We start from the raw sequence: 25,630 nt of genomic DNA, 5'->3' as shown, positions 1-25,630 counted from the left end.
AAAAAAAAATGAAAAAGGAGAGTCATTAAATCAGAAAAAAGTCAAAGAATTTTTCTAAATATGTCTCTTAAAACATAAAAATATTTAAGAGCAATTGAGATAAAATTCTGCTAAAAGATTAATTTTCATTAAAGGAATAACATACCTTAAAAATGACATAAAGTTCATCCAATTCCTGAAGATTCATCTTCACATCTTGTGATACAACACGTAACTTTAAAAAGATCAAAAGCAACTTAGACTCAGCATTTCCTTTTAAAAAGTCTTTGAATTCACTTGATGTTTTTCTCTACAAGGAGAAAATATTTTCTTTTCTTTTTTTTTAAACCTACACTTTTTTTTAAACTCATTCTTTTTATTGCAGCTCTAGTGACAATTGTCAAGTTATTTCTTGATTTTTTTAACTGCTGAACTAACCTTGTGTTTCTGATATAACTACTACTTAACTTCAGTGTACTATTATTAATGTAGTAATATATTACTACTTTGTCAATTAATTGAAAAAGTAAAATAGATCTTGGTGTGATAAAAGATATCATGAATAAACATCAATGAGAATAAAAGTATAAATATGGGCTGACAAAATGATTCAGTAGATAAAGGTACTTGCTACCAAAACTAATGACCTGAGTTCAATCCCACAGACCCATTTAGATGGGGAGAACCAAATGTCATAATTTGTACTCTGGCTTCCACATGGATGCTATGGCACATGAGTGTACTCCTCCAATAAATAAATGCAATACAAACTTAAGAAGGATAACATGTAAAGATGGATATGAAAGTCATCATACAGAATGCAGCATATAATATCAACTAAATGAATTCCAAAGTGTTATGCAAATATATCTGAAAATTGAGCTTAAAATAGATAATTCCTTGGGAAATATGTCACCAAAATTAACTCAATGTGCAAACAATTTGAATAAACAGAACAGAAATGGCAACCAAAGAGCTCCCATCACCAAAAGTTAGCAGATCCAAAGGTTTAGAGGCTTGTTTTCTCAAACTTTCTAATAACAGTGACATCCTGTGTACATTAAAGTATTTCAGAGCATAGAAAATATGAGTTTACTACAAAATCTATTATGCAACATAGGCTAAATTGACATAAAATTAGCATTCACAAAAAAGAAATCCTTAATGGTCATGGTGGTGCACACCTTTGATCCCAATACTTGGAAGACAAGAACAGTTTCAGGGAAGTCTGGTCTACATAGCCAGCTTCCGGGCCAACTACGGCTACATATTGAGACTATGTCTCTAAAAAAGCAAAAGAAATTCTGAAATCAATGTTATTTTAACACAGATGCAGAGAACCTTGCTAAACTGTTTAGTCAAATTATCAAAATAGAACATTAATGATATTATAGCCAGATTCATTTTACAATGCCCTGTCTTATACCTGATTTTAGTAGAATTGCTGAGTTTTTCTCTGTTTAATTTGATATTGGCTGTCAGCTTGCTATATATTGTTTTTATTATGTTTAGGTATGTTCCTTGTATCCCCGAGCTCGCCAAGACTTTTATAATGAAAGAGTGTTGGATTTTGTCAAAGGCTTTTAAAGCATCTAATGAGACGACCATGTTGTAGTTTTTCTTTTAGTTTGTTTATATGGTGGGTTACATTGACAGATTTTTTTCTTTTTCTTTCTTTTTTTTTTTTTTTGGTTTTTCGAGACAGGGTTTCTCTGCAGCTTTTTTAGAGCCTGTCCTGGAACTAGCTCTTGTAGACCAGGCTGGCCTCGAACTCACAGAGATCCGTCTGCCTCTGCCTCTGCCTCCCGAGTGCTGGGATTAAAGGCATGCGCCACCACCGCCCGGCTATATTGACAGATTTTCTTATGTTGAACCATCCCTGCATCTCTGGGATGAAGCCTACTTGATCATGGTGGATGGTATTTTGGATGTGTTTGTGGATTCAGTTTATCAGTATTTTATTGAATATTGTTGCATCTATGTTCATGAGTGCAATTGATCTGTAATTTTATTTCTTTGTTGGATTTTTGTGTAGTTTGGGTATCAGGGTGTCTGTGGCCTCATAGAAAGAATTTGACAATGTTTCTTCTGTTTCTGGAATTCCAATAATTCCTTAACAAAATTTACTATATTAATAAATAAAAAGCCACACAATCTGAAGATATGAAAGTCATTGTATCAAAGTTAACTTTTGATAATTTTAAAAATTAACTCACTATTAATTTTTAAAAAGAACTGTTCCCATTTCAGTTAGAACTCTGTGTGCGCAAACCCTCTACTACTGAGCTATATCTTTATCCTTTCAACCTGGAAACTTAATAAAATTTCTTTAGTTTAATAAAGGACATCCTTCTGAAATCAATAGTAATAAAATATGGGAGGCATCTCTATTAAATTTAGAAGTATGACTAAAAGGCCTACTTCTATTGCTATTATTCAATATGACTTCAAGGTTTCAAGATCATGAAGTAATAAACACATAAAAGAAAAGAAGATTACTTATTAGGAAGGGCCAAAATTTTTAGCACTGTAAATTAAGCACTCTTTATTTAGGGCACCAAAAGTGCTAGTATAAGGTGGAACAATCAGTCAACCAGTGTTGTGGCCACAACAAAATGTAAGAAACCCAAATCAAGAGATTTGCACTTATACCAGTAAATAACTGAAAAATGTAAAGAAAAACATCTCAGTCATTTTTGCCACAAAATGCATTATGAAAAAATCAACAAGAAATATTTAAGACCTATGTGCTGGTTAGCTTTTTGTCAGCCTGACACAATCTAAAGTCATCTGCTAGGAGGGAACCCCAATTGAGAACATTTCTCCATAAGATCAGGCTATAGGGAGGCAAGCCTCTAACGCATTTTCTTATTTAGTGATTGCTGGGGGAGGGCCCAGCCTACTGTAGGTGGGAAGACCCTGGAGCTGGTGGTCCTGGGTTCTGGAAGGAAGCAGGCTGAGCAAACTATGACGACCAAGTCAGTGCCCTGACTTCCATTGATAACGGACTGTAATATGAAATGTAAGAAATAACCCTGTCCTCCTCAAGTCCCTTTTGGTCATGGTGTTCCATCACAGCAATAGAAATCCTAACTAGGACAATGGACAGGATCAAAATCATAAATGCTTGCTAAAGGACATCTGAAAAGTCAGATAACTACATTGGATATTAAAAAGAAAAATTTAAAGTCTCATCAGATTTCAAAATGTACTATAAAGGTAATTCAAACAGACGTAGTTGTAATAACAAAAAGTAAAATAAAGAACTGCTCCCACATATGTACATGAAAATTTAGAGTATGAAAAGTACAATAAATAAGAACAGACCATGTAATAGTTTTCAATGAAAGTTTTTAGTTGGAAAATATTGACATCATATATAACAAAATCTTCCAGGTATATTAACCTGTATGCTAAATGTTAAAATAAGAACTACCATCAGTACTGTGAGCTTATAACAACTAGGTACTTTTATAATTTGTATAATTTTAGCTAGAGAAAGACAAGCTTCAAATGAAAACCAGTCATTATGAAAGAAAAAGGAAAGACTTGACGATGTAAAAATCTGTAATTTGAACACTTTGACAGACATCATAAAACATGAACAATAAAAAGGAAGAAATGATAGGTTACAAATATAATTGTCAAAGAAATGCTACTACCTGGGAGTGTGAACTCCACAGGAGCAGTACTGAGCCAGTGACCTGGGCCAGATCTAGCCTGAGGCAGCAAACTCCAAAGAAGCAGGACTGAGCCAGCAGCCTAGGCCAGAGTAGCCCTGAGGCAGCAAACTCCAGAGGAGCAGGACTGAGCCAGCAACTTGGGCTGGAGTGGGCCTGGGACACTGAACTCCACGGGAGCAGGAGCAAATCTATACCAGGGACATTTGTGGGTGCAGGACTGGGCCAGTGACCTAGGCTGGAGATGAATATCTTGCATATCACCATAGAACCTTCATCTGGCAGTGGATGGAGATAGAGACAGAGCCCCACATTGGAGCACCAGACTGAGCTCCCAAGGTCCTGACGAGGAGCAGAAGGAGGGAGAACATGAGAAAGAAAGTCAGGACCGTGAGGGAACCTTCATCTGGCAATGGATGGAGATAGAGACAGAGCCACACACTGGTGCACCGGACTGAGCTCCCAAGGTCCAAATGAGGAGCAGAAGGAGGGAAAACTTGAGCAAGGAAGTCTGGACTGCGAGGAGTGCTCCCATCCACTGAGATGGTGGGGCTGATCTATTCGGAGCTTACCAAGCCCAGCTGGACTGGGACTGAAAAAGCATGGGCTAAAACCGGACTCTCTGAACATGGCGGACAATGAGGGCTGCTGAGAAGCCAAGGACAATGACACTGGATTTGGATCCTACTACGCATACTGGCTTTGGGGGGGGCCTGGCCTGTTTGGATGCTCACCTTCCTGGACCTGGATGGAGGGGGGAGGAACTTGGACTTCCCACAGGGCAGGGAACCCTTACTGCTCTCTGGACAGGAGAGGGAGGGGGAGTGGAGGGGGGAGGGGGTAAATGGGAGACAGGGAGGAGGTGGAAATTTTTAATAAAAATTAAAATAAAGAAATTTAAAAAAAAAAGAAATTAGAAAAAGAGGCAAGCTCCATGGTACCAGGACTGAGCTGGCAACCTAGGCCACAGTGGAACTGAGACAGCAAACTCCAATGTAGTAGAGCAAACCCCAGGAGCACTGAGCAACCTCCAGGAACATGGAGTGACCAACAGGGTGACTGGAACTGTGGCACTGACTACACCACGACGAGCATCCATCTGAGCCTTGGAGCTACTGGCATCTGGAAGACTGATCACCAGAGTCACAGACAGCCCCAACTACACCAATTAGAGGAAAAGATGGGTAGACAAGGTAAGAACACACGTAACACCACAAAGATCAACACAACACCAGTAAAATCTAGTGACTCTATAGCAGTAAGACTTGAACAACAAATATATATGAGGCAGAAAAAAATGACCTACAAAATAACTTCAGGAGAATGTTGAAGCCCTTAAAGAGAATATGAGAAATTCCCTCAAAGAAATGGAGGAAAAGACAAACAAAAAATGGAAAACATCAACAAATTTCTTAAAGAAAACCAAGAAAAAGCAATCAAACATATGAAAGAAACTATTTCAAGATCAACTACCCATATATCAGTGCACTCAAGCCTCATTAGAGAAAGCTGCTTCTTGCAGTAGACAGTTACTAATATAGAAACCTACATGTGGTCAATGGGTAGAGACTTTGGAGTGTTAAGTCCTAAGTGGGATGTCTATATCACACCCTACTTCACAAGGCTCGGAGATCGATGAAGAGGAGGGGATAAAAGCATTGTAAGATCCAAAGATCATGGATAAGTTCATGTAAACTGTTTTTCAGATGCAACAGGGAAGGTGTACATAGGAACTCACAATGATTATGATAGTATGCGCAAGACCCATATAAGTCAAACCAGAAACAATCCCAGCATGTAGGAGGGGAGGTAGGCACAAAGCCATATTCCTAGCTGAGGAGCTAGCATTTGATGAATACTGGGAGGGGCAATGACAGTTTCTAGTACATTGACTGTAGTGCAGGGCAAGCCCCATTCCAAGGATTACTCAGCCAAAGGTTTAAAAGTGACAGAGCACGGAAGATGAGCGGAAGAATTTCGGAGGAGTTGGTGGAGGGGAATGAACATGATTAAGAAACATTGTATGAAATTCTCAAAGAATTAATTATATCATGGTATACTACTTTGTGCACTAAAAGAGTGAGTTAGATATAATTTTACTGATATGCAATGAACATTATATATTTGAGTGACTGGTATAATGTGTGATCTCATTTTCAAAATCTATCTTCTCTTTCTCCATCAACATGAATATGTTTTATGATCCTACACAGTAAAAAGAAATGTAAGGATGCACTTGAAACATTTTACCATAGTTACTTGTGGGGTGAGAAAACTTCATTTTTGAAATATTTCCATAATGCTTGAATCGTCTGTAATAAATGTATGTAACCAATATTTTAAGTTAATATTTTGAAACAAAAACAAAGGTTCTCTGTCCCATGTCACAGTAACATTGCTGAATTATTTAACTGAAATCTAAACCTAGGATCTTCAGAAATGTTAATCTTCCTAGATTGCGTCTTTGAGGACTCAGTTTTGTTTTGTTTTGTTTTTCGAGACAGGGTTTCCCTGTGTAACAGCTCTGGCTGTCCTGGAACTGACTCTTGTAGACCAGGCTGGCCTGGAACTCACAGAGATCCACTTGCCTCTGCCTCCCCAGCGCTGGAATTAAAGGTGTGTGTCACCACTGGCCGACAGAGGACCCAGTTTGTAAGTGAGGAGGTTTATAAAACAACAAATCATAATGATAAAAATTAAACTGTGTAGAACAATATAAACAGCAAAGTAAAATTCTTCACCTTGGGATCAGTGATCTAGTCATCTCACTGACCAGAGGAAACTGATATTAGCAGCTACCTACGGAACCATAGCAATGCTTTAAGAGTGAATTCTGTTTTATACACTTCTAATTTCTTTTAAGTATTACAGAGAAATAATATTTATTAGAAGCATTTGCTATGCTATTTTCTAATTTTAATTTTTAATTATGTGTATACGATTTGAGTGTAATGCCCATGGAAGCCAGAAGAAGGTGCTAGATTCACTGTAGCCGGAGTTCTAGAAGGTTGTGAGCTGCTGGGTACATGCTCTAGGAAGCTTGGGTCCTCGTGAAGAGCAGTACAAGTTCTTAATCAATGAGCCATCTCTCCAGCCCAAGCTATTCTTAACTGAACCACAAATGTTTGTTGCTCAAATGCCTACATTGTAGCATTCAGTATTGCTTTACAGTACAGTTGAAGGTCAAATAACAGAATCACGCTGAAATAAACACAATCATTCATCCAGAAGCAAGCAACTATTTCTCCTCTAAAAACTTACAAGGAGGCTAGCCAAGGCCTGAACCTAGTTCTGTAACTTACCATCTTTCATTTTATTCACATGGAAGGTTATCTTTTAAGGAAGAGAGAGCAAAATTCCTTGAGGGTCCCCCACCCCCTACCCCAGGTGATACTCACCACATTCTGCTTTGTTGTTTCCTCCAGGGTCTGGATCACATACAACCTATTTCGACAGCGCATGCTGTGTATATCTTCATAGCGGATACTACCATATTTCTGCAAGAAATGATTGCAGTGGCTACTCATTCATAATAAATATCCACTTCTCTTACAACTGAATTTCATCAGACTCAGTTCTCTGAAGCCTTGATTCTATTTCTATCAGTGACTTTGCACATTTCCATCTCAGTGTTTTAAATATGTTCACTAGAGAAAATTATATCTATCTACAATGTGTCTGGAGTAAGTTCTAAGACTGGTCAAAGTCTTAGTTTGTGAAAGAAAATCATTTTTACCTTTTTCTAGAGTGAGACATATTTAGACGTGGTCATCATTTGTGAAAGCAAGTGAATTTAATATCATTTAATGAAAGTTGAGGCAGAGGAAGCTATACAACCTAAGATCAATTCACAGAACTCAATATTATAGTAAACTTAGATTTTAAGTTGTTTCTTTGTTTGTATTGCTATTCTTTTTTTTTTTTTTTGGTTTTTCGAGACAGGGTTTCTTGTATTGCTATTCTTAATATACAAGTATGCCATGCAATTATTTATAAATATTTAAATATGCTAAGTAATAATATTTGTGGTACATAAAACTTACCTCATTGGATTCTCTAATCAAATCTGTAATATCCACTTTAGTGTGACTGCTTTTTTCATCATTGATATTTGAACCTTGCTGAACATTTGAAGGCAATGGGCTATCCTTATTAATGACATTGTCAAAGAACCTATCAAAAAGTGACAATAATATAAGAATTAGTGCAACTAAAATAGTTGTAGCAGAGAAAAGCACAGCTAATGACTCCTAAGTCAGTCAGAGGTCAATTTTAAATGAGAACACGAGGGAAGGAGTATGAAGAAGAATCGAAAGATAGTTGGGAAAGTGGGTAGAAGGATTAGATGCATGGCAACGAAAATGAACATGCGGGAAGTGAACAGGTTCAGAGCACACTTTGCAAATACTCCAAACCCATCCAAAATGGAATGAATATCAGCTCTATAGAGGCTTGAAAGGGGAAATAAGTTTTAAAAAGGAAAATTGAGGCCTTATCTTAGAGGTCCAAAGGCCAATGGGAGATGTATATATTATTCTGTACAGAATGGGGTTGGATGAAGCATTATAACAGTTGCCAATTCAATTTTCATTCACTTAACTCACACACATGTATGTATATACATCTAGTACTCAAAACCCCATGTGCCCCAATACAAAGTAGCATTCATACAAAATCCACCAGGAAAATAAAATTCAACCTACCTGACTGATACCACCTGGAAACCAGGATAATTTCCCCTACTGGATACTTGGTTACTAACCAGCTCTTTGCCCCTCACATTACTTTCTATATAGACATTCTAGTTTAAAGTAGAATTGTTAATGTTAGGATTTACTGAATTAATGGTGTTAGCACAAATATGAAAGGAGCCTAACTGTTCCCATCAGAGTGATATACTTTTGCTGTACTCTATTTAAAGACAAAGAGCAGGACTTTGGGCCTGGCCTTTTCTTTCAACCAGTTCTATGACTTAAAGCCAATTGCTCGATGTTTCTAGGACTCAGTTTCCTCACTGGTAAGTTAAGCAGAGTGAACAATGTAATCATTCCTATCTCCACTGGATTTAAAGATTTAAAATTTTTACTTATGTGTATATCTGTCCATACAGCATACATGTTGGAATGCCCATGGAGGCAAGAAGAGGCTATTGAACCCTTGAGTTGGATAGCAGCCTCACATGGGTGCTGGGAACCGAACTCATTTGGGATAGCAGCAAACATTCTCAATTGCTAACCCATCTCCCCCAGGCCTACCTCCAGATTTAAATGCTAGAGTTCCTACAATACCTGTTTAGTGCAGTCACAGCTTCTGCATCATCTCTACATGTCAGAAGTTTGTCTAAATTATAGTCAAGTATTGCCAATCCCAGCTGTAAAATGGCCTTTATCCCGTCATAGAAGAAACAGTCCACCACATTCACTGCGCTTTCAATAGGTAGCACACTAATGAAAAGTGTGAGGAACCACGAGAGAGAAACCGAGGAAAAGAAGGTCATATCGGTCATGTGTTCCGTCAGCTGAGGAAGGTGATCCCTAATAAGTTCTTCAAACACTGCCTGATCCACCAAGGCACCTGGAAAACATTAAAGCAAGTTAAAAAAAAAAAAAAACCGACCACCTTCCAAAAAGCTTTCTTTATGCCTCTGCTCCCTCCACTTTCATCACTTCCATCCGCTTCCTGGTACAGCTCGGCTCACTGCCTTCAAACAGGAGCCCTTTATTGCCTGCCTATAATTTCCACATGTCTGCAACTGCGAGTTGAGTGTCATGAACCTAAGAACACTTGAGCAATTCCAATTTAATCCATTTGAGGAGTTCCCGAGTCCTTCCTACAGTCAGAGACATGCACTGGATACTACTAATGAGGTGAGATCATCCTCAAAGAATTCATTATCTCAGCCGGGCGGTGGTGGCGCACGCCTTTAATCCCAGCACTCGGGAGGCAGAGGCAGGCGGATCTCTGTGAGTTCAAGACCAGCCTGGTCTACAAGAGCTAGTTCCAGGACAGGCTCTAAAGCTGCAGAGAAACCCTGTCTCGAAAAACCAAAAAAAAAAAAAAAAGAATTCATTATCTCTTGCGGTGGTAGGCTAGAACTCAGGACCTGTGCATCCCAGACAAACATGCTGTCACTCAGCTACACAGCCTCAGTGCAAACAGAATCCAATCTTGATAGGAGCAAAACTAAACGTACATAGAACTTACGACAAAAGTCAACACAATCAAGACCCGGTCACAGCATTGAGACTTAGGAAGGCACAAAGGGTAGATTACCCATAGGCATTAAAATGCCATCACAGAGGCTTATATATCTGATAACTAAAGACAATGTCACATAATTAACACAGAAAAATTGGATTCGTTTTCTATGTGAACCCATACAAATATAGAGACTCTAAGTTGATTAAAATCTCCCTCCCATCAAGAAACTATTAAAATTTCCTCAGTAGCTCTGGATGTCTCAAATCATCACTATTTTGGCAATCTAGTGTTTATAAACTCAAATTAAAATTTCATTTTCATTAGAAAGCAAGCCAGGTCCTTAATTTTGAAAAAGTAACAAATACTTTTCCAAGTACACATCAATATTCAAAGGTGTTTGCCCAAGAGTATCAGTCAATGTGACATTTTGATATGGCTTACGTCTTCTGTCTTTCTCAATCTAATTTACCAACTCTTCAGTTTGACTGGCAATTTACTAGGTAAGAAGTCCGGTTCATCTCTGTAATCTCAGCAATTGGGAGGCCGAGGCTACACACCCTGAGCTACACACCTGGACCTTGTCTCAACAAGCAAAAGTCCCCCAAATTCACAAACAAAATCACTCTCCTACAAAATAGACAATAGACATTAACATAGTTTAGAAAAGACCAAGTCTTCTTATGTTGAAGAAATTTCTTAGGTTAGAAACTAAAGTACTCTTCAATTCATGTATTAATAATATTTAGAGTTAAGACCTTCAGGAAGTGATTGGTTCACAAGGGCTCTGCCTTAATGAATAGATTAGTTAATTCATGGATTAAGGTAAATTTTCATGGAAGCAGATTTGTTATATAAAGAAAGCTAATTCTACTGTGCTTGCTGTCTGGCCATATGATATCCTATGCCACATTATTATGATGTAGCAAGACCCTGCCAACATTCTGAGCAGATGTTGGCACCATGCTCTTGGACTTACCAGCCTCTTATCACTAATTAAAACAATATAAATTACTGTCTGTGCCATTTGGTGATGCAGCAAAAATAGATTAAGCCAGTGCTCATGTGTAGATATATGTATGTATGTTTGTATGTAAGTATTCTTTTTGTATTTTTTTTACCAATGATTCGACGATTAAAATAATCAGGCAACATTCGTTCACATACAGCAACCAGAAGCCAAAAGGCTTCTTCTTCTTTTGCATATAGAAGCAATACTGAAGTCAAAATGTTCATCGCCTAAATTTCCCAGAAAAGAAACAAAAAAGTGATTATTGCTTAGGTAATAACTGCACTTCTTATTCAAGCATAGAACTTTTGAATAGCAATAATGACAAGTGAGTAATAATAATGGAAATATGAGGACTTGAAGTTAATCGAAAGTAAAGCAATGTATAGTTAGGTTAACATTTGCTAGCTGGGTATTTTATACAGCAATATTAAAGGAAAATGATGCAGTAATATCGTGGATATAAAGTACCATAAATAAAAACCAATTAGGCTGATTTCAGTGGGTTAAAATATCAATTATTGAGTTTTTAAAACAAAACACAAATTGTGGATGATATTCTAATATTGGAGAAAACAACCTTTATAACTATTTCCTGGAGATTATCCCTTAAATATGAAATCAAATCAATCACTTCATTAATTCACAAAATTTAACACCACCTCCCTATTAAATACTTTGTTTTCTTAGTTATTCTGATTCTCATCACTGTAGAAACTCTTTATCCGGTACATGCAATTTTGATTCAAATCCCAGATTTTCTACTAACAAATGGTTTTTACATATATTCTTTCTTTTCCATTGCATTGCTACTTAACTTCTTGCTTATATTGGACAGAAGAGAAAGGGCTTGGAGTTCTTTCAAAGTACCATTTGTAGAGTACTGTCATTATTCAATCTGTCTGGTACTCCTCTGGAAGACTACATTTACAAAGCTATCTTTACTTGACCTGATGCAGAGTTCATCTAGCACAAAAGCCTTTTCTCTGGAGTGTTTGTTAAAAATAATCAGAGGTAGCTATTGAGCATGTGGCTGCCTGAGGCAATGGCTAACAGCTGGGATGAAAAAGAAATTAACAAAAAACATTTGAGGAAAATCTGGGGGCTTTGAAAAACTCTAGCATATCCTTAGGAATCTAGAAGCCCATGTTCATGCATATTGCTTTAGACACATCTATAGCTTTATGTCTACTTTTTCTGAGCTACATGGGCTGAAAGCCAGGGCTTTGTATATGCTTGGCAAGCACTGTATCACTGAACTATATCCCAGCCTGTACATATGTTAAGAAAGAATAAGACCAAGCGCTCACCACTGGCTAATTTTTGGGCTTTTGGCAATCATAAACTGGTAGGGAATAGAAAAAGAAAAGAAAACTCAATATCATCAGTATTACTCAGCTGTGAACTTTGTGAACTACAATAATGGCTGGCCTTGCAAGACATTGCCCATTAGTGCAACAGTGGAACAAATGCTGTGGGAGTAACCAACCACTTTCTGATCATATGTTTATGGCCCATTACAGAAAAAAGAAACCTATACCTGAAACCACTATCAGGTCAAGAATCTATAGCTAGAGATACCATAGAGAATCTACTACTATTATTCTATCAAATGAACATGGTATTAAACCAATGCCTAATGTTATCACACCCATACATTAAAGAATCTCCTAATCCTCATCAGAGAAACTTTGCAGTAGATGATGATTAACACAGAGAACCACAGTTAGCCAAAGTGCAGATAATAAGAGATTATAGAATATTAAGGCATGATGGGAGCATATATACTGCATCACCTCCTCCAAAAGCTCAGAGGTCATTGCAGAAGAGGGTACGGAACAAGGGTAAGAGGCAGAGGTGGTGAACAACTACACGGAAACAGTGTCTTCTGGATACAGCAGGGCATCTGCAAGTATGAACTCACAGTGGTTGTGATAGCATGTATAAGACATAATCAAGCTTAAGGCAGCCCAAATCCTAGGGCATACAGGGTAGTTGGGCATAAAGTTCCACAAAGTTCCAACCCTTTTTGAGTAGCTATTGGCAATTCTTAGCTGCTTGGAGAGGAAGGGTCAATTTTCTCTATGAATGCAGCCCTTGATATGCCTACCATGCTGCAGTGGAAGGCCACACATCCAAGAACATTTAAGCAGCACAAATCGGCCTTGACGGGGCAGGGGAAGAAAAAAGACCACCAAGTTGGGTAGGAAGGGAAACGGGGTGAATCTGGGAAGAGTTGGGGCAGGGAGGTCAAAATGATTAAAACATGTTGTGCAAAATTCTCGAAAGATTAATGAAAACATATATCAAAAAGAAATTTTAACAAATAAGTTAGGATAACCAAAATATTAAAACATTATCTAAAATTATGTACATTTAGGTAACCTAACTAAAAAGATAAAAAAGAGAGAGTGAACAACAATTATTGCCACCTGAAAAGAGGTAACATGCCATATGTTAACAAATAAAATGAACAATTGTTTTTGAAAAAAATGCCACCTACTAAAACCAGTTCTAGAGGAAAGAAAAGTCAGAATGGATATACAATAAGAGATTAAAATAGTAATGGAAACACTTTTTACAAAGACAATGAGGAACAGATGGCTTTATTGGCACATTCTACTAAATATTTAAAGAAGTAATACCAGTCCTTCACAAACCATGTAAAAACCAAGAGCAAGAATCATTATCCAACTCATTCTAAGAAATCCTGACACCAAAATTAGAGAAAGGTGTTACAAGACAACTATATAGTAATGTATTTTTTGAATATGAATGTAAAATCCCCCCAAACAATAAGAAACCAAACTAGGGAGCATACAAAAATATATACTAAGAACAACTGTTTTTTATCCTGGAAATGCAAATGGAGTGCAAAATATGAAAACCAATCAATGAAAATTTCATTTCAATAAAAATCACATAATAATCTCGGTGGACACAAAGAAAAAATATCTGACAAAATTTCATGAGGCCTCAGCCTTACACAAAGAACTACTGGAAAGTGAGGAAATTGGGAATAAGAGAGGTAGTCCTCCCCAGGGAAGAGATATCAGTGGTTATCCAGTACCAATGGTCAGTCCTGAAAACATATATGAGTAACATTATATGGACTGAACTGATTATATTTAGGAAAATATATGCATATACATATATCCATGCAATAACAAGTAGTGACAAGAGAGGTCATGAATTTGAAGGAGAGTGGAGGGGTATGAGAGAGGTTTTGGAGAGGGGAAAGCGAAAGGGGAAATGTTGCAATTAAATTATATTATCAAAATATTAAAAATCCAATACTCCCTTTTCCTGCTTTGATTTTTTGAGACAGAGTCTCAGTATGCAGCCCAGGCTAGACTTGTATTCAGAATACCCCTGCCCTAGCCCCTAAGTGTTAGGATTGCAGGTGTGTTTCACTGTACTCACATCTGTACCCCTTCTCATATTAAAACACTCCTCAGAAGCTAGAAATAGAAAGGAAATTCTTTAACCTGATAATCTACACAAACCCTCCACAGTTAACTGTGTACTTTATGATAAAAGGGGGGCTCTCCCTAAGATAAATAACAAGTCAGATGTACTGGGGTACACTTGCAATCCCAGCTGCTCAAGAGGCAGGAGTGAGAGGATCACTGAAGCCCAGGAGAGCTAGACAAGCCAGAAAAATAATGAGATGCCAGCTCAAAAAAGTAAAATAATAACATTAACAATTCCGTTTAGCATTATATAGAAGGTTATCCATTTAGGCAAGAAAAAAGGAAGAACAGTATTCAGATTGGAATCATGAAAAATGTCACTATTAAGATTCCAAGATTTCTTAATGTGGTGGGCTGAAAGAAAATGGCCCCAAAGGCCATGATGTATTAGAAGTTGTGACCTTGTTGGAGGAAGTGTGGTCTTGTTGGAGGAAGTGTGTCATTGTAGAGGCAAGATTTGAGGTCTTACATATATATGCTCAAGATACCACCCAGTGTCTTAGACCACTTCCTGTTGCCTTCTGATCAAGATGTGATAAGCATCATTTCTGCCTACATGCGCCATGTCCTGCCATGGTGATAATGTATTGAACCTCTGAAAATGTAAGCCACCCCAATTAAATGTTTTCCTTTTATAAGAGTTGCTGTAGTTATGGTGTCTCTTTACAGCAATAGAAACCCTAAGACACATATATTGAAACTTGAAAGAAATTTAGAAATGATCTTCTAAAACCAACATAAGCTAAAGGAGACAAGATTAGTATATAGAAAGATGAATTGTATTTTAATATGCTAGCAAGAACTAATAAAAAGAGATAAAAATCCATTTACTATAATCTCAAAAGGATTAAAATGCTTAGAAACAAAATTATCACCAAAAGAAGTTTTAAGATTTTACATTGACTTGGGAGGCAGAGGCAGGTGAATCTCTGTGAGTTTGAGGCCAGCCTGCTCTATAGAGCAAGTTTCAGTACAGCCAGAACTGCTACATAGAGAAACCCTGTCTCAAAAAAGCAAAAAAGAAAAAGATTTTATATTGAAAGCTATCTAATATCTTAAAAGAAGAAGAAACTAGAGAGCTACTAAATAAAGGAAACACCTTGTGTTTATAGTTTGAGAGATTTAATATTGTTGCTACGCAATATTCCCCAAGTTGATCTGCAGATTGCATGTAATGGCTATCAAAATCTTAGTTTTACTTCTAAGATGACAGTATATTTTTGACACATTGCCTAAGTCCCTTAATAATCTCATAAAAGAGAACTGTCTACTGACTTAAATAATTGTTGTTTACTCATCTAATAAATAATATTCTATAATATTTCAGTTATTATCTATTTGTGTTTAGTAGCAGGCAACTACCCAATTAACACAGTGTACCCCTAAAGGATTTTTACCAAGGACTCCTCCATTGCCTCGAAAATAAAATTCACACTCCTGACCAACCCCAAACTACCCAGTGTTTTCTTCAAGTAAACTACTGCATTATTCATGTTCTCCTTTATTAAACAGTACATGAGTACATGGCCCTACACATATTCTTTATTTCTCTCTATTTGTGTGGAGCTGCACCAATCCTTTCACTTAGAAACTTCTCTAATTCCATTTCTATATGTCCAAGATTCATAAACTGCCAAGACCTGCAAGTGCTACCTCTTCCATGAAGCCTTCCCTGATCCTCCCAGGTGAAAATAATTTATCATAAATCCTGACCACACTTCGTATTCTTCTAAGAGTTTGTCTCTTTTGATTGTCAATTTCCCAATGAATATTCATTTAACTACCTATTGTCTGCATATGCATATGGACACATGTGTGTGGGTGTGCTCTTCTCTTGCAGGCACATGTCAAGGCCAAAGATCGATGTTGTGAGTTCTTCCTCAATTATTATTCCACTGTATTTATTTGTCTATCTATCTATCTATCTATCTATCTATCTATCTATCTATCTATCTATCTATCTATCTGTTTGTTTTTGAGACACGGTTTATTCACTGACCCCAAAGCTTGCTGTATCAGCTAGACTGGCTGGATAGCAAGCCCCCAGGATCCACCTCTCCCCAGCACCAGACTTGCAGATGCACTATGCCATACCTGGATATTTTTTACATTGATGCTAGAGATTCAGACTCAGGCTCTCATGTTTGTACTACAAGCATGTTACCCACTTAGCTTTACCTCCTCAGACCTGATCCATATATTTTTGCTGATATGATCTTTATATGATATATCTTTATATAGCCTTAAGTATGTGACACAGTGTCTTTTACAGAACAATAATCCGGTTGTTTTAAAAAAGTGATTAGAAACTCTTGATGCTCTTTAGAGGACCTGAGTTCAGTTCTCAGTGCCCATGTTGGGCAGCTTACAGCTGTCTGTGGCTCCAATTCCAGGAGATCCAGTGCCCTATTCTGACCTCCAAGGGCATCTGCACACATGTGGCCAATATCCACACAGAGATACACACATATGGATAAATAAAAACAAATATTAAAAAAGAAAATGGTAATATATTAATAGTTAAAAATGTTCCCACTATCAACCTACTTATTTTAATAATATCCGCTATCAATCTCAACTCTTATTATCATATATCCCAAAATTCAAGAGTTGAATTTGATAATAACATTTGAAATATGCACATAATATTTGAGATCACAGTGAAGTTATACCTGGCAGTATCCTATTTTAGGATTCCTATATGCATAAGCTGTCAGTACCCGCCTCAGAGCAGATATGCCAGTATCACTCTGAAAGGCTGGGTGCTCAGGCAGAGAGCGGCGTAAATCACGTTCAATTTCTTCAGTAGCCAGGTTGCAGGTCCCTAAGGATTGTTCAACTACTTCAGCATAATAACCAGGATTAGTAGCCATGTCATTAACAGCACCTGCAAGGACAATAACATTCACATTCAAACTGAACAATAAAACACAGCTAAGATTTGCAGATAGTGACATATTTGTATTTTATTACCTTAAGGTTTAGGTTTATGCTCTAATAATATCTGAATACACAAAACAAAGAAAATGAAGGAAAAGGGAAACATAACACGAGTCTACATCAAGTTATTATTTAACAGAATAAAATTTTAATTAATTTTTTCTTTTAATTTTCTCTTATTGGTACAGATATGAACCCTATACCCCCAACTATACACATCTTGCCTACTAAATTAATCTTGTCAGATAGTAGATATGTAGATATTTAGGTAACAAGCACATGTAAATATAGTTTTTTTCCCTTTTTGACTAGTCTAAACTTACATCCTGGCCATCTTTGTGCATAGAGCATAATGTCTAGAAGGGGCATACTTAACGTCTGTCTGTTAAATGAATAAAGCAAATCATGTAATACCTGAGAAAAGCATCCAGAGCTCTCCCCGCAATGTCTCTGGAATCCCTCTTACAACTAGATCTCGGGTCTTCTTTGTCCGGAACATGCTAACACCACGCCCACATTCAGAAAATAAGATGTTCCAAGATTGTTCCTTCATCTTTTCTTTCAACTGTGATAGAAAAATCAAAATAAGTAAAGAGTGAAGAATTAATTCCTTTAAAATAACTTGCTCATTCTATTTACCGTGAAATCATTTATGCAGACCAAAACCTTACAAAATAAAAAATCATATTCACATTGTGAAGTACTAGACCTTTAACATAAAAACTTAAACCCACACAACCCTAACTGATGTAGGATGTGAAATATGTTGTGAATATTTTTTATTGCCATTGGTTAATAAAGAAGCTGCTTTCAGCCAATGGTTTAACAGAGTAAAGCCAGGCTGAAACAGATATATAGAGAGAGTAGGTGGAGTCAGGGAGAAGTCATGTAGCTGCTCCCAGAGAAAGAAGCAAGCTGCCAGCTGAAACTTTGCCAGTATGCCACGACCTTGTGGTGATGCACAGAATAATAGAAATGGGTTAGTTTAAGATATAAGAGATAGCTAGCAATGTGCTTAAGGTATTGGCAAAGCAGTGTTTTAATTAATACAGATTTCTGTGTGGTTATTTCAGGAGTCTGGTCGGCCTGGAAATGAACTAGCAGCCTCTACCAACACCTAACGGTTTTAATTTACTATCATTACTAGTTAAACTTCTAAAAATTGCCAAAGTCTAAAACCTAGGAGGCAAAAGCTCCAAACTACCGTTCTTCCCAAATCAACCTGGTTTTATCATAAATTATTAGAAATCTAAGCAACTAAGACTCAATAACCAACATTCTTCTATCTTCACTATTGATAATGGTCTGAGTGTCGTGAAGCCCAACTAGACATACTTCAAAGCTCAAAAGTAAACCTTTCTGCTCTGATACCATCCAGTATAGCGGTTCTCAACCTATTGGTCGCAACCCCCTTAGGGGTTAGAGGTCGAATGACTCTTTCACAGGGGTCACCTAAAACCACCAAAAACCACAGATATTTACATTCCAATTTATAACAGAGGCAGAATTACAGTTATAACGTAGCAACAAAAATAATTTGATGGTTGTACGTCACCACAACATGAATGACTGCATTAAAGGGTCACAACATTAAGAAGGTTAAGGACCCACTGATCTAGTATGTTCTAAAATGTTTTTCATTGACTGTTCCAATCCATAGATTTAATTATTTTGTGTCCTTACCATTTTGGAATCCAGATTCTCCAAATTTTGAGGGTGAAACACTGTCATTAAAGCTTCAGTGTTCACTGTTTTGCTGCATTCTTTTTGGCAGGTCAAAGGTTGCGCCTCAAAATGATCAGCTGGGCCTGTAGAGTCAGAGCTAACAGCAACCTGGAAAGGAAAGTCAAAATGTGATTGTCCTCAATGGATGTCCACGGGTTTCATTAAGAAAAATGTGTTGCCGGGCAGTGGTGGCACACACTTTAATCTCAGCACTTGGGAAGCAGAGGCAGGCAGATCTCTGTGAGTTTGAGGCCAGCCTGGTCTACAAAGCAAGTCCCAGGATAATCATAGCTGCTACATAGAGAAACCCTGTCTTGAAAAACAAAAACAAGGGGGCTGGAGAGATGGCTCAGAGTTTAAGAGCACCGGCTGCTCTTCCAGAGGTCCTAAGTTCAATTCCCATTACAGATCTGGTGCCCTCTTCTGGCCTGCGTGCATACATGCAGGCAGAACACTGTATACATAATAAATAAAAAATAAAAAAGCCAACCCCCCCCCAAATAAAAACAAAAAAGGAAAGAAAAATGTGTTAATGTTCTGTCTGGTATTCATAAGCCACAATCTATGGATATATTGAATATTAAGGAAATGTCTCAGAAGCATTATTTTCTTGCCAAAATTAAGGCTGTCAGAATCTCAGTGAGCCCATTCCTCAACAAAAGCAACAAAATACTGTCAACCACAAATAAGTTTAGAACACCACAAGCTAACCAAAGGCAAAGAATGACTTTAAAGAATTTAATCAAGGAAAACTAATGCAGGATGAAGATACAGCTCAGTGGAAGTGTGACTCTCCAGCAAGCTTAAGAGCTGGTGTTCCATCCCCAGCACATACAGAAGAGGGGAGTGGAGGGAAGCATCCATCCCCAGCACATACAGAAAAGGAGGGGGAGCGGAAGGATGCATAAAATCCCCCCCCCCCCATGAACCAGAGTAAGAACATCAGAGCCTGAGTGGTTTTAACTTGAGGCTGTTCCTGCCCTGAGAAAAGCCAGAAAGAAGGCAGCTGGTGGATCTTCTGGAGTTTCCCAAGTGCCACCTTATCCTCAGCATAGTCAATATTTGATCAAACTGGCAGCTCCTGGCAAGTCTCTACTTCTAAGGTGTTATTTGATTTGAATCACAGCTCAGCTCTGAAAAAGAGCCCTGTTTCCAGGGCATTAAAGAAAACCCCAGTGACCTGCTTCTAACATCACAGCTGTTTAACTCTGTGGTTTCATTTGGGGCTTAAAAGGTATGTGTGTGTGTGGGGGGGGGGGTTTACTGGAAATCCGAAAGAAAGCTATCGATAACCAGATAACCATATGTAACTTTAAAAGGTTTAGACATATTCTTGGGTATCTAGAAGTACGCACATGAGCTGCTCAAGGAAATAAATGTGCAGAAAAAAAAGACTTAGTTATTCAACTCTGGCTGTCTTTGAATGTGGGAAATGAAAACAAAGGTGATTTATAAACTTCTGAAGTTGGAGAAACATCTTCACACAAAATATTTCCTCAGATAAAAAATGGAAGGCTTAAAGGTTCAAAGCAATTAAGGAAACCTAATCTATAATGGAATGTTTACTAAATTCTGCTAACTCAGAAGTTGATCTTGGGAAGGCAGGCTTAAAAATAAAATCAAGTTAAAAAAAAGCAGCCTACAGAAAAGTCCCTGAGAATGACTAGTTGTTAGATTTCATATACAAAGATTATGAAGTAGATAATAAACATATCTACAGAGTTGAAGAAATTACATTTAAAAAATAAAGGATCTAGATTCTCTCTTTACAGGTCCAGAGAGCCTCAGATGAAGGATCAGCAAAAGGTTATTTATTTTATTTTATTTTGCAAAGGTCAAAGGACAAAGATTTTATGGACCATAAAGTCCCTAATCAATTTTCCCCAAAGCACTCATTGATAAAACAGAATTGAATGCCATAGCTATGTCTCAAAACTTTATTTATTTGTAAGAACAGGTTATAGGCTGCCAATCACAATACTAGAAGGTGGTGAAGCCATTAGGAACCTGGGATCCCGTATGAATTTTAGGGGGTGAAATTGATTGGCATTGCCCTAGTTAGCTCTCATTCATCTGTGACCTAAGAAATAAATGCTTCTAATGTTAAGACTCAAAGATTTGGGGGTAGTATTTATTTATTATAATATACCCTAACTATTAAGGAAGGCTTATGGGTGTGTCTTTAAAAAATACACGTCATAGGGTATTTTGATTCAGTGTGCAAGAGTTCTTGCTGTAGCCTGAACTGGCCACACCCTGTGATAGGATTGATGACTACCCCAGTTGTCACCAGAGAGCTTTCATCCAGTGACTGGGAGGCAGATTTAGAGACCCAAAGCCAAACACTGGGCAGAGTTCTGGGAGTCCCGCTAAGGAGAAGGAGGTGGGATTGTAGGAAACCAGGGGATTAGGAACATTGCAGAAAAACCCTCAGAAATCACTAGCCTGGCTCATGGGAACTCACAGAGTTTGAACCACAACCAGGAACCAACTTAGACCCTCTGCATATATGTGACAGTTGTGTAGCTTGGTCTATATGTGGTTCTCCTGGCAATGGGAGCAGGGCTGTCCCTGGTGCTTTGGCTGGCTCTTGGGAACCTACCACTCATGGTGGATTGCCTTGCCCAGCCTGAATACAGGGGGAGGTACTTGATCTTATAGCAGCTTTGATATCCTATGCTTTGCTGAAGTCCATGGGAGGCCTGTCCCTTTCTGAGCAGTTATGAAGGGGGTGTATTAGGGGAGGGCAGCGGGCAGGAGGGAGAAGGAATAGAAGGAGAAAAGGGAGGGGAAGCTGTGGTTGGAAAGTAAGATAGATAAATTTATATAAAAAAGTTCTTGTGCTGGGCGGTGGTGGCACATACCTTTCATTCCAGCACTTGGGAGGCCAAGCAGATCTCTGAGTTCAAGGCCAGCCTGGTCTACAAAGCCAGTTCCAGGACAGACTCCAAAGCTACAGAGAAACCATGTTTCTAAAAAAAGAAAAACAAAAGGTTCCTGCTGTACAAGCATGAAAATCCAACTTCAGATCTTCAGAGCCTATGCAAAGCTGTACGCAATAATATATGTGTATAATCTCAGCACTTCTAGGCAAGATTACAGGCTGATGTGGGAGAGTTCCCAAAGCTTGCAAACCAGCTACAGTGACAAGAGTGACTGCCTCAAACAAGGCCAGAAGTGAGGTGTCCACAGCGAACAAGAGCCTGATTCAAACAAGGTCAGAGGAGAGAAGGGACACCAAAGTTGTCCTCTGACCTCCACATGGGTACTGTAGCTTTGTACTGCACATGTCTTTATTCTGCACACATGCGTGGGAGGGTGAGTACATAGGCCTTAGAGAGAAGGTAGAATTCATTTCATGTCTTGAGAGGTAAGTCACTGTACTGGTAGACAAGATGAAAGGTATCTGAAAGAAAGATAACCATGCAAATGACAGAAGATTGGAATGCACTATTTACACATGGAAAGGGAGATGGAAACTAAGAATTGAATGTTTTAAGAAGAAATCGAAGGGAAGAGGAAGAGAATTGCACTATATTCTTGATTCCCCAACTGTCTGCTAACACACTTTGCATCTCTCTCCACTTCTATACCTTGACTCAAGCAGAACCCTTGACATTTATTCTCTCCCTGTCTAAAACCCACGCTTCTTTGGGCTTTTATGAAATGTCTATTTGCTCCACTGTACAAAGAAGTAACAGGGCCTTTGGCAAGAGTACAAGTTTGTTTGTTTAAATTATTGGCATGTGGGGAATTGTAGGCACAGGCTGCTCGTTAATTTCCTGACTGCTCATACCTGAAGTAATCACACAGAAACTGTATTAATTAAAACAATGCTTGGCCTATTAGCTCAGGATTCTTATTAACTATCTCTTACATCTTGAATTAATCCATTCCTATTATTTTGTATTTTACTACGAGGCTTGTGGTTTACTGGTAAGTTTCCAGGGCATCTCTTTTGGCAGCTACATCACGTCTCCTTGCCTCCGTTTACTCTCATCTCTGGATTTCCTGCCTGGCTTTATTGTGCCCTGCCATAGGCCAAAGAAGCTTCTTTATTCACCAATGCTAATAAAATATATTTGCAGTATACAGAGGAGAAATCCCACATTAGGGAATAAACCCAGGATCTCAAGATTACAGGACACTCTACCACTAGCCACATCACCAGCACCCAGGGCAATACCCTAGCCAGCCCACGGTCCTATGGTCCTATGGCTGCTACATCACTAGCATGTATGCAGGTGCAAAGGTTCCTTTAAGACAAGCCACACTCACTCCTGCTCTCTCTTTCCCACTGTTCCTCTGAAGGGGAAGGTAGAACTTTTCCTGTTCTCTCTCTCTCTCTCTCTCTCTCTCTCTCTCTCTCTCTCTCTCTCTCTCTTCCTCCCTCCCTCCCTCCCTCCCTCCCTCCCTCCCTCCCTCCCCCCATCTTTGCTTCTCTCCTTTCCCTTTCCCAACTCCCTTCCATTCCCCCAATAAAACTTCCCAGTTAAGTTCTATCTGCCTGGCCATGTTTGTCCCTCACCAGTCATAGGGCTTCCTGCATTCACACCATTTCATAACAGCCACACAGGCATGAGTTCAAATCTGGCTCTCTTGATAAAGGAAGTTAAGGAACAAATTATGAAACATAAATGAGCTATAATTTTCTGGCTTTAGAAATGTATTACTTCATTCTCAGTTTCCCTACATGACAAGGCAATTCTCAAAACAAGATCTGGCTTCTAAGGCAAACAAAAAAGCTAGGGTCACTATTAGTAAAGCTGTAAAAACCCAAGTGCACAACTAAAGAAGCTTTGAAAAAGATATGGTAAAGATTAAGCTGGTGTTTCCTAGACCCTTTACCTAAGAATATGTTAACAACTGCTCCTGTTAAACATTAAGAAAAGACTAGACTCAAGGAGGCGAAGGAAAAGAGTCAGACTATGGCATTGGTTCAATGGAAAGGAGGTAGGATTTATAAGGATTCAGAAGAGGTCAAATAATTTTAAAGGGACTATTTGTAGCTTGAACTGAAAGAACTAAGAGGAAAATACAATAAATGATCCAATAAATAGTAGGTAAAAGATAAAAAGAAATAAACAGCAAATAAACATACAAAAATATTCAACATAACATAGGACTAGGTAAATACATTTTGAAAAGCAATTCACACCTACTAAAATCAAAACGCTGGCAATACTAAGCGACTTTGAAAATATGAAGCAAGAACTGTAATTCATTTCTGTTTTTTAAAAAGGTACAGCTACTTTGCAAGAGAGTTTGGCAGTTCTTACAAAGGTAACACATGTTTAACACACAGTTCAGCAATGGTACTTCCACTCATATACCCAAATGAGTTAAAATCTCACATCTACACAAAAGCACACATGTGAATGCTTATAGTAACTCATTAATTGCACCAAGCTGGAAGCAACCAGATGTCCTTTAGAGAGTGAAGGGATAAATACTGTGCTACATCTAAACATGGGGTACGTTTTAGCACTAAAATAGATCTGACACCAAATTATATTATTGAGAAAAGACAAATTCATCTTTCAAAGTGAAAGAAGTCGATTTGAAAGGCTACATTTGATATGCTTCAATTCTATACCATTTTATAAAATACAAAATTATAGAGAATAAAAAGATGAACAGCTTCCAGAAGCTGGAAAGGGGTTTAACACGTAAAAGCACATGGAATATTAGGGCATTGATATTTTTTCTATATGATGCTGTGATGGCAGCAATATTACAGTGTGAATTCAACAAAACTGTACAGTATAAAAATGAAACTTACTCTAAATTATGAACATTATTTAATAGTAACATATTAGTACTGGCTCATCAATTGTTAACTAATTTACCAAAACAACAGAATATATTAGTAATAAGAGAAATCATAGTCAGAGGAGAAGGTAGGTAACAAAACAGGGAAACTATTTTCTGTTTTTCTATATGCCCCAAAGTGCTCAAATAAAACCTATTATTTTAAAAGGCAAAATATACAAAAGATAGTTATGTTATACAAAATAAGAGGATATCAATAAAAGTACGGAAACGATAAAAATACAAATTGTACAGTTGATAACTGAACTGAAAGGGTCACTCGAGGAATGAACCAAGAATGGCAAACGGTAGAGATTACCCTCAGGTGAAAAAGGAAAATAAAGAAAAATAAATAGAGTCTCAGACTTGTGGGAAACCATTAGATCGACGATCTATGTGTAATACAAGTCCTAAAAGAAACTAAGAGGTAAAATGGAGAGGAAAGTATCTGAAAAAAGACAATGGCAACAAACACTCCAATCTTCCTAAAATATTACTCACAAAATCCCAACTGAGGAGCTGTTCAGCAAGCTCAGAAAAGGAAATTAGGAATAGCTACCTACATTCATCATAGCAAAACCTATGGCAGTCAACTACAAAGAGAGAATTCTGAAACCAAGAAGAGATAAACAACTTGTGTTAAACTGGACGTGGATGTCCATATCTATAATCTGAGCACTCAAGGGGCTAAGATAATAAGATTACTGCTAGTCTAGGCTAGCCTAGGCTACATAGTGAATTCTAGATCAGGCTGGAAGGCAAAGACCTTGCCTCAAATTTTTTTTTTTAAAAAGCAGCATGTTAAAAAAAAGATT

General features: G+C 37.9%; 1 protein-coding gene across 1 annotated transcript in view; it reads right to left on the bottom strand.

Annotated features, from left to right (window-relative positions):
- Positions 1-25,630, bottom strand: part of Tbc1d8b (TBC1 domain family member 8B) — a 75,523-nt gene that overhangs the window by 10,368 nt on the left and 39,525 nt on the right. Inside the window, 8 exon segments of the mRNA XM_038316826.2 lie at positions 146-214; positions 7,058-7,156; positions 7,703-7,832; positions 8,948-9,233; positions 10,979-11,096; positions 17,012-17,226; positions 17,694-17,844; positions 18,963-19,112. Of these exon segments, the coding sequence (XP_038172754.1) occupies positions 146-214; positions 7,058-7,156; positions 7,703-7,832; positions 8,948-9,233; positions 10,979-11,096; positions 17,012-17,226; positions 17,694-17,844; positions 18,963-19,112 (1,218 nt within the window).

This window comes from Arvicola amphibius, chromosome X (assembly GCF_903992535.2).
Source record: "Arvicola amphibius chromosome X, mArvAmp1.2, whole genome shotgun sequence".
Taxonomy (NCBI): domain Eukaryota; kingdom Metazoa; phylum Chordata; class Mammalia; order Rodentia; family Cricetidae; genus Arvicola; species Arvicola amphibius.
This window is presented reverse-complemented; position numbering and strand designations above follow the sequence as displayed.